This window comes from Pseudorasbora parva, chromosome 16 (assembly GCF_024679245.1).
Source record: "Pseudorasbora parva isolate DD20220531a chromosome 16, ASM2467924v1, whole genome shotgun sequence".
NCBI classification, from domain to species: Eukaryota; Metazoa; Chordata; class Actinopteri; order Cypriniformes; family Gobionidae; genus Pseudorasbora; species Pseudorasbora parva.
Genome location: NC_090187.1, coordinates 25415193 through 25425668, shown reverse-complemented (window position 1 = coordinate 25425668; position 10476 = coordinate 25415193). Strand labels below are relative to the sequence as shown.

The following is a 10476-nucleotide window of genomic DNA, read 5'->3' as shown; positions in this document are numbered from 1 at the left end:
TAGTAGTAGCACTAATATGCACTAATTCATGCTTAACTAATGCACAGATAATCATTAGAGTTAATGTATTACTAATGGTAAACTAATCCATGTATTAATGATTACTGCATCAGCAACTAATGAAGATTATACATGATTAATAGATTAAGTAATCATTAAATTGTTATTAGTTAAATATGTCATAATGTATTAATTTCTTATAACATATTATATTAACTAATAATTTAAATAATGTGTTAATTACCACAACGGGTCAAAGCCATGCATTTCAACTTCCAGTTGTCTGCTTAATCATTAGCTAATGATTTACAAAGGTGTCATTATGTTTTATTAGCATTAGCATTAAACTAATTTATTAAGTCAGGGGTCCCCAATCTCAGTTCTGGAGGGCCACTGTCCTGCACAGTTTTGCTCCAACCCAAATCAAACACACCTGAAACAGCTAATCAATGCCTGATTCTATTTTCCTTAACTTTTTTTACTAGTGGAAAAGTCCTGTATGTGGTAATACAGTACAGAAGAAATATTTTCTCACTGTAATATTGTAAAGGTGTATGAATCACTGGCTCCACCTGTGCTCACCAGTCTGTGCGTGACTAGATCCTGATTCCTGGTCCTAGGCCTTTGTCTCACTGGTGTCCCAGCCCTCATTGTTATTTGGCATAGGTTTGCTGTCTCCATCTAGTGGTGGTCAACAATACAGCATTTAGTGGGGCAGTAAACAACACAGGGTCAAGATTTTGTCGGTAGCCTATCAAGTTAGCTCTTGCTGGTAGATGCCTTAAATACAGCATTACAAAGGCTAGATATTTCTTAAAGATATTTATTTGTACCAGGAGGCTCCAGTAACTATGCAATCCATATCTTAGAGATAAAAAGCAAAAAACAGAAACTTCTTCCTTTAAACTTTTTATTATGAACAGTATTTTTTTCATTATAATATCAAAATATTTCAAAGTTTCTCAACATTTCTAGAAATACTGTAACGTGGACATGAATGTTCAATGTGAATGCTGGTTTGTAACCGTTCTTAGCTAATGGATCCCTGGTAGCGCAATGCATATCATACACACCTGCCACTCAACAGAGTTTAATACACAGTGGCCATGCCCACACTGCAGCGAACTCCAGTTGTCACTCCAGTTGTTTTAATAGTTCACCCCAAAAAGTTTAAATTTGAATGACATACAACCATACGGTCGTATGGACTACTTTTATTGTGCTTTTGGTACTGTTTAGATTTTATAAAGTATAATAAATAGGTTAACTATTCACTTTCATTTTATCAATCAACAGAATTTCTTATTTTGTGTTCCAGGAATGAAAGAAAATATTGGTTGGAGCGACATTAGGGTGAGTAAATGATGACATAATTTTCATTTTGGATGAACTAATCCCTTAATCCAAATCTGTACACACAGAGTTTTGTTATTAGTGACAACTAATGATGTATAAAAAAACAACCAGATGCTAGTATTATTTAAAATATAAAACATCAAACAGGCTAAAATACTTCTTTGTTACAGCTGTGAGATGCCAACTATTGCTTGTTTTTGGTAGCAGGATTTACACCTGCATTCTGTACAACAAATGGAATGATCATTTAGCAATTGATTCCCGAAAATAAATGCGGATAATGCTTTAAAAACCTGGCAGTGTGCACGTGGCCAGTGTGCATTCATACCTTTTTCTTGGATGATTGGGTCTAAATCCCTGAAAACCTCTTCACAGTGAATATAGCATGCTTTACATTAGCTTTAGCTGTGCTAGCATAGTGCTAAATGGGATTTATGTAAAACACTACAGTGTATTTGCAATGTACAGTGTAATTGGCTTTGTGAATCCATTTCAACATCACAGTTTTATCATGTCATGAGCATGCTAACCGCCAAGCTACATGCTAACTTGTCATGTGGATGAGACACTACAGATATTGCCACCAAAGACAAAAAGACAATTCCACAAACAAGTTTGCTCATTTTGAAGCTGAATTATTATGTTAAGAAGTTCACATTTAGTTATTATTCTGGTTAAGTACATGTTAACAACACTATGAAATGAAAGTTCCACTTGCTGAGTAACAAATCAGTATGGACTGCAAAGCCCTTTGGCCCATATTCCTAATCCTCTCTCTCTCCTCACCAGTTGTGGTTGAAGATTTGGATGCGATTTGGTGTGTGTATGTCTGTACAAGTGTTTATGTGTGAAAGAGAGAATGGCAAGTCACAGTATAAGACAATGTTTAAGAGTCATCAAGCCATCTCAAATGGCTCTAGAAGAATGACAGAATATCCAGAATGCACAAGCTGGATTGGTTGCACTCGGTCCTCCAATATTAACTTGATGATTCTGTGCAAAAGGAGTCCCCTTTGTCAATCAACCGAAGTAGCATATCTCGGTAGCAACCAAGTGAACCCCTACCAAGCCATCAACAATTGAATATATCCGGAGTTACAGAAGATGCTTGTTCATTTATCAATGAGAGTCAAAGGTGAGTTGTTGATGGCATGGGTTGCCTGGCACTGATAGTGATCGGATGCAAGGTGCTGAAGAGGTGGAGTGTTTCTCCACTTCGGCTTGTCACACTCATACAGGAGTGTTACTTTTGAGATCACTGGGTGAAGGTGGGATCTGTTGACTGAGGTGTGTGAAGGTGGTGGAATGGCTAGGTCTGGTTGACGTCTCCTCTGGAGTTTCTGAGCCTCTATACTTTAGAGGAAGAGTCTGGCATCGGCCCTTAACTTTCGAGCCTGGATCATGAGGGGGAAGCCCTTTCATTGAGCTTCCCATCAGCTCAGGTTTGGAGGGAGGCCGTGCTAGTCCTGTTGACTGGCTGCCCACGAGCTCCGGTTTTGAAGGAGGACGTGGCAAGACTGCTGAAAGGCCGCTAGAAAGCTCTGGTCTGGATGGCGGGCGAGGAAGTGCTATCGAAGGGCCACACGTGAACTCTGAATTCAGTGAATCCGAGACAGATGTTTGGCTTCCAGAGCGCTTGGTTGAAGACAGTGTTTTGGGAACATTCCGGGTGAGTTCGCAAGGAGATGGAGGAACTTTCTGGTCGAGATGTGTGAATGTGGTGGAGTGGCTGGGTCTGGTTGCATGCTCTTCGGCTTCAGGAGCTCCAGGCCTTGGTGGAAGTGTTCGACAACGGCTCTTAGCCTTCCAAATTGGGTCTCGAGGGGGCGGTCCATTCGAGTCAAACTCCTGGTGTCGTGGTAGTGAGCTGGTTTTGATGGATTGAATGGACTGGCTTGCTGATGATGGTGCTGTGGGTGATTCCTCTTGACAGGCCATCTTAGACAGGGACTCTGAAGTTGTAATGAGACTTTCACAGGTCAAATGTCGAGGTTTATCATCAGGCAGATCACTGGTGGATGCTATGGGTTCCTCATCTGATTTTTCCTCAAGCTGTTCCTCCTCCTCACTGGTCACTGGAAGTTCTTTCAGCTCTTCATCTGGCTGGTTTAACATTATTCCACTGCAGACAGGCAGCTCCTCCTGTGATCCTTCTTCTAAACCCTTGATTACTACATCATTGTTGGTAGTCATCAGTGGGTGCGACTGAGTGGATTGCTTATTTGTCTCCTCTGAAAGCAGAAGATCCATCAGGAGTGTTTTCTCTCTCTTCAGCTGCTCCTTTAGCGAACGAGGCACGTCTGGGACCAACCATGCCACCAGCATGCTGAGGAACATGGCCAAGTTCTACAACACAACAACATACACAATCAAACATCCAGTCCACTATTATAGGAATATTTTGTGTTAAATACAACTTAAGCTCTAAGTCATTTTGATTGGTTTCTCAGTTTGCAAGAACATAAGAAATGCACTTACAGTGGAAGTCTGTTAGACGCAATAAAGTTATTGCGTCTAACAGACGCAAAGTTATTGCGTCTAATCATGAAATTAAAATGGACAATTTTTGGTTTAACCTTAAAGGGTTAGTTCACCCAAAAATGAAATTTATGTCATTAAGGACTCACCCTAATGTCGTTCAACACCCATAAGAGATATAGACCCATAAGTGACATCAGTTGGTTAATTAGAATCTTTTTTTGTTATCTTTGGACCAAAATGTATTTTCGATGAGATATATAAGAGATTCTAATTAACTACCGTAAATCTTCTAATATTGGCCTGTATTCCATTAGCGGCCGGGTCTCCAACATTGGCCGGTCTCGCTGTCACCGAAGGTAAATAAAGGCCGGTCTCTAATAGCGGCCGGGGCTATTATTAGAACCAACGTTTTTCTGGATGGGCCCCAACATCAGGGGCGTAGCCAGCGGACGGGGCTGACGGGCAAAGGCCTGCCCACTAAGATGACAGACCCCTCAGTTTATTATACAAATATAATAATATTTGTTAATTAACAGCTGTTTAAATGATTTTAAATTAATTACAAAATCATCTCAAATACTGGAATAAATAAAAATAGTTTTTTACAGTCTATTTTTTTTTTTTTTTTGCATGATGTTTGATTGACAGCTGTGTTAAGGCAATAGGCTGTCTCGTGTATGTGACGCGGCTCGCGCCCGTGACTTCATGAAGTGTGTTAACCTATTTACTTAGCCTGTAATTTGCAGTTGTATGAGAGAAACAGCAGCGATGCAAAATTCTATAAAAAGGACCTTAAAAAAAATCGCGTTGACTTGGGAGAGAACCCATCCATCAGGCCGCAAGTAAGGTTAAGACTTTTTCTGCGCGAGGATGACAGACGCGCAGTGGAACATGAGGAGGAAGAAGAGGAGCTGTACAATAATGAACTTGTAGAGGCTGGCGCGAGTGATGAGGACTTTGCAGGGAGAGATGAAGAGGAGGAGGAAACTGAGGAGGACGAGGATTAAACAGAATTGGAGGGGTTTTTTTATACTTCAAACCAAACGAGACAGGAATGGTTAAACTTTGGAGCGGTAAGGTGTCTGTTGCCTTTTGTAATGAATCAATAACCTAATTATCACTGTGTATGGTTAAGTGTTTACAATGCACTTCTGGTAGCCTATGTTTGCTACTTATTTGTTACCATATTTCTACACTGGAATTTAGCCTGAATTACCGGTATTTGTCGTTAATGTTCTGTATGCATACCCTAATGTTATGCTAACTGTACGTTTTTAATAAATGAACCTAGTATTTTATAGGTTGAAATAGATGCAAAATCTCATTTTTATTCATTCTACTGGTAGTTTGATTTGCTCAAATAGAAATTGAGGCCTGCCTCTAATTCTGGCATCCTTTCAATAAAGGCCTGGACCACGATGCGCTCGAGTAAAATAAAGGCCCGGGCATATATTGGAGGATTTACGGTAACTGATGTCACATATGGACTACTTTGATGATGTTTGTATTCCCTTTCTGGACATGGACAGTATAGTGTGCTTACACTTGTATACGCTCTTGGACTAAAATATAAAATATCTTAAACTGTGTTATGAAGATGAACGGAGGTCTTACGGGTGTGGAACAACATTAGGGTGATTCATTAATGACATAAATTTCATTTTTGGGTGAACTAACCCTTTAATGACACAGAAAGCAGGCAGGCTATTTTAGGCTGCTGACACTTTAAGGCTGAATGCAATATATTGAATCCAATATATTAACACACATCCATTTACATCAGTTAACACATAGCAGGCTGTGTTTACTATTATATTCGCCAAGATGGCTATTTTGCCATACTTTTATGTGTATTTGTCCGTTCAAGAGCAAGAGGAGTATTCGTGCGCTTTCTCTGCGCGCGCTATCGATGAAGCGTCATATGCCTCACCCCAAAAGCATTGCTCGCAATCTCAAGTTTAAGGCGGTAGTGCAAAACAATCAATCACCATACAGTGATGGCTTTGATGCTTTGCTGTAAAAACTGTGTACACAGAAACAGAAAGGACAATGTATATTATATTTCTTCATAAGCACAGACGTTATGAAATACACAGAAAGAAAATATTGAAAAATCTCTATACACAATCGTCCAGCCTAGGGTGAAGTCAATATGTAACAACAGCTCAGTGCTTGTTAATTACAAAACACAAACGTTTAAGAATAAAGGAGGTTGCCCTTGTATGTCTTATGCATAAAACAATGATGCCTTTATTCTTAATCATCTGTGTTTCGCAGGGATAGTTCACCCCAAAATGAAAATTTGGTGTTTTTCTGCTTACCCCCAGGGCATCCAAGAAGTAGTTGTTACATAAACACAAAATAAGATTTTTAACTCCAATAGTTGTTTGTATAATGCATATCAATGGGGTCTTATTAGAATACGAAGTAATTACTAATTGTTTATACATAAAAATAAAAAAAAACTGAACATTTTGCCAAATTTGGTCTGTTAGAGTTTGACACATTTATGTTAATGTGCATATTATCATCAGAAAATTCTATTCATTAAAAATCATATGGCATTTTAGTAATATTAATAAGCTAATAAAAGCATTTTTATCATAAGACAATAACAAAGAAAGTTAACACTTTAACATTATTTTTTAAAAATACTATTAGCTGGTATTTGTCCATGTGCATATGGAATTTTAAAATAATCATGTCCATCTGTCAATCACGGGTAAATAGGCCACTGCTGTTTTTGTCCACCTATATTTTTAATACTTCAGCTTTATTTTAATCTCCTATCAGTAGTTCAAAAGGGGTATATTAGACAGCTTGAGTCCCCTCATTGCGAACAGAAAGCTAAATCTGTTTACCTTTATCATGCAAAGATTATATGGACATATGAACACGTGCAAAAGCTTTAGGGATACTTATATCATGGCTCTTCCTGGTATCATCGCATGGATATCATGTAAAAGATATCAGGATGACATGACCATGACATTCGTTAAAAAATTTTGCACAGGCAAGACTACTTTTTTTTCATCGTAGAGAAAGCTTAAGTTGTATTTAACCCACAATATTCCTTGAAAAACAATAAAAGCAGTAGCAAAAACTGACCTGGAAAAAAATAACAAAAGCCAGGCGTGCAGCAAGCACAGACCAGTACTGCTTAGAAAGCTGGTAAGACTCGGGAGACCATGGTGGATCTCGATAGTCTTTGTACCTATGAAGATGAGGAAACGTTGAGGAGAGAGAACGATATCAGGTAATATAGGTGTGTAGAGTTCACATGAGGATGTGTGTGCATGTGTGTTGGATTATCATCATGGCTATCAAAATCCAGTGTTCTGTATTTTGCGTACGTGAGTTTTTGTTGTAGGTGGCTATTGTAGATGGCTATTGTAGATGGCTATAAAAAAATAAAAAAATAAATAAAAAAAACCTTGTGTAATGTGCTAATTAATTGAGACTTCTTACAGCTCTTACAGGTTGTTGGCCTTGTTTGTTTCGTTGCTTCTATTGCTCTCCCCTTTTTTGTAAGTCGCTTTGGATAAAAGTGTCTGCTAAATGATTAAATGTAAATGTAAATGTGTTGTGCGTACCTGCAAATACGGAGTTGTCTATCAAAATCTGTGTCATGCGGGGCAGTACCAGGTGTAAAGTTGCCTGTATTGAAATAAGCCAGTGTGTGGTTGGTAAAACCATGCATGGTGCCTGTCTCACTGTACAAATACTGATACACCATCCGAGGAATGAACTCCGATGTAAAGGAGATCACAAATGCCTTGAGGGAATAAAGATAGAAAGAGGAAAAGCACCTTAAAATCTATGCATGCAATGAAATAAATCATATTAAACACCACCAGCAACTAAATATAATTTTATTCACCATCAGTCACAATCTCTGTATCTCTGTCTTAACACTCACATTTGTAATGACAGCAAACTTGCTGATTCCGCTCAAGATGTTGTACCATATGCCTGTGAAAAGAAAGATACATTTGCATCAGTGTGAAGTAGAATGAATAACAGTCATATTAAGTGTAACCATGAGTAAGTCTGTACATATTTACTGCTACATTACATACCAATCTCTTTAGCACTGACTGCATCAGGTCGGCGTATTTCAGTGACGAATTTTGCCGCATCTAGTCGGATTTCAATGATGTTATTAAGCAGAGCGAAGACCGGTGCCAGCGGGAAGGAGGCCACAAAGAGTGTGACAAATCCATACTGAATAACTGCAGACAAACAAACACATACATCAATGATCCATGTCCTTAATCAAACCGGTTTCCTCAAAGTCATCAAAGGCATCTTCAAACACCATCGCTAAATCTCTTCTAATGAACTAATAATAGTAAGTATAGAGCAAGTGTTGGCATACAACATTTTTAGATTTCTTGGTAATCATTGTGCCACTATGGCTTCCCATACAGCTGTGTGACTAGTGTGTAAAGTATAAGTAACATATTTTGCCTTGCAGAAGTGGTGGTGGTGGTGGGGGTGGGGGGTAATATTGTAATATTACAATACATGTAATATTCCTCTCTCTTTGTTACAAACGGTTTCTGACCACTGCCAGATTCTCTGTTACAGCCCGAAGGTATTTATTTCTAGATGCATCAAGATTCAAAAGCTTTTTTCTTTTTTTAACCAAAGCTACATTTTGGCAGAAAGTAAAGCAATGGAAAATTGTCAGGTAGCCTAGAAATCTAGACGCACCCTAGCGGCAGCAAATCTAATCTGCCCGCGAGTATCGTCTGGCAACTCTAAATACACTTCTGAGCTGTAAACGCCAAAGTCTGGTCGGGCCAGTCACATCATGTATAGAGTCGGTGGGCGGGGCTTAAAATAATGACGGCCGAGTTGCGCTTGTGTGCTACTAGTAAACACAGAAACTGGCGAACGGCGGTCTTTCGAGTCAGTTTTGACCACGACTCTGGAAGACTTGGAGTTAAGCTTTTCTCTGAGAAAAGAACAAAGAACGGCACTGAAGTCATTCTTAAGAAGGGAAGATGTGTTCTGAGTTTTTCTGAGTTTATTCTGTCAACTAGCTCTGCTTCACCTTCGTTGCTCTGGTTGGTTGTAGCGCTATCCTATCGCGTGCAGAGGGAGTTTAAAAAGACAACCGTTTATCCCACCCCTCGGATTGAGCCCTCTCAATGGTGAGTTTCCAGACCAAACATCTTGATGTGGGTCTGGCTTGTCAGGCTACTTATCAGGTATAGTGTTGCAAAATATACCGCCACTAAAAAGGTATCGCAATACCCTTAAAATATGTGATTTCTCATTTTACTAGTACCAGTACTTTAAGAATATTTTGTTGTATGAATATCTGAACATGCAAAAAAAGCATTCTTTTTTTTATCAACATTTGAATGTGATATACAAAAAACTAAAAAGCAACAGTTTGAGCAAAAAGAAGAGAAAATCATGTTTTTTGTCAAATACTATGTCTGGATCGGATTCACAGCGGTGATCAAAACATAGATGTAATAGATCGAGTCCAACACCCCAAAAGCTTCACAGTCCTTTATCTTCTCCTGGGCCGACATTTAATTCGGTAACATTAGGCAGTTTTCATTTATATGATGTTTAATGTTGATGATCGCATTATTTTACGATATTTATGATATGGCATGGTATGCTTTGATCCGGATATTCAGTACTCTTTCAGAAGATGTTTCACAGCACTACCTACCACATACCATATACAGTGAAAACGCCGTAAAATTCCTTGAATGGCGGGAAAAAAGATAACAAGAGCTGCATTTCCTGAGTTTCATCAATGTGCGACAGCAGGGCACTGCTAAAAATTATTGGCACATTACAGTGCTAAAGAAATATACATGAATGAGAATAAGCTAGACACATGCTTGAAGTTAAAAAGAGTTATTCAGAGCAATAAGCCTAAAAAATAACTCAATGCAGTACTCACACACTATCACACACCTGAAGAATGAAATTAAAATGTTGGTCTTCACTGCATATGCTTGCAGTAGTCATTGACACACAGAATCCGCTTCGTGCCACTCTACCTGTTAACCAACTACAGAGTTAATCTGATTTACATTTATTTACATCTGTCATGGACCTTATCAACTTGATACTGTTTCTCCTCTATCAAGTTGAGTCTATGGTCTCCCATCCACCATGATCATTCCTTGAGTATCACAAAGCTTAAGGCCTATTTACACCAACACAAATGGGTTTGTTTTTTGTATGCAAATTGACTGTTCAGACTAATGCATAAAAAAACAGACTGGCTGAATGAAAATGTGCAGATCGATCCCTATACAGGGCAGAAGCAACAACTTCTAAGCCAACATCTCTCACTATGAAAATGGGGGAATGGATTTCAAAAGCTGGAGTACTCGCCATCGGATTCTGCCCCCCATGTTTCTTATACAGTAAGGTTCTAATATTTATCAAGCTGATACTGGTTAAGATCCATCCAACAGTTCAATGAGCAGTGTGCGTGGCGGCATAACAGGAAATACTAACCTAAGGGAAAACAATGGGAACAGACTTTGACAGAACACCTGTTCTGGATTCTTCCTCTGCTATTCATGGGGTGTGTCTCAATCAGCTTCCTAGTTCAGTAGTCCGGATACTGCTCAGGACACAAGTAAACGGGCTGACTTC

The 10476-nt window shown here is 38.9% G+C and overlaps 1 protein-coding gene across 2 annotated transcripts in view; it reads right to left on the bottom strand.

The window, feature by feature from the left end:
• Nucleotides 1-928: 928 nt before the first annotated feature.
• Nucleotides 929-10476, bottom strand: part of ano2a (anoctamin 2a) — a 45573-nt gene continuing 36025 nt past the window's right edge. For both annotated transcript variants that reach the window (XM_067420039.1, XM_067420040.1), the window contains 5 exons: nucleotides 7917-8069; nucleotides 7757-7809; nucleotides 7431-7612; nucleotides 6946-7051; nucleotides 929-3702 (listed from right to left, as the gene is read on the bottom strand). In XM_067420039.1, the coding sequence (XP_067276140.1) occupies nucleotides 2587-3702; nucleotides 6946-7051; nucleotides 7431-7612; nucleotides 7757-7809; nucleotides 7917-8069 (1610 nt within the window). In that variant the 3' untranslated portion in view covers nucleotides 929-2586. The remainder of the gene's footprint in view (nucleotides 3703-6945; nucleotides 7052-7430; nucleotides 7613-7756; nucleotides 7810-7916; nucleotides 8070-10476) is intronic.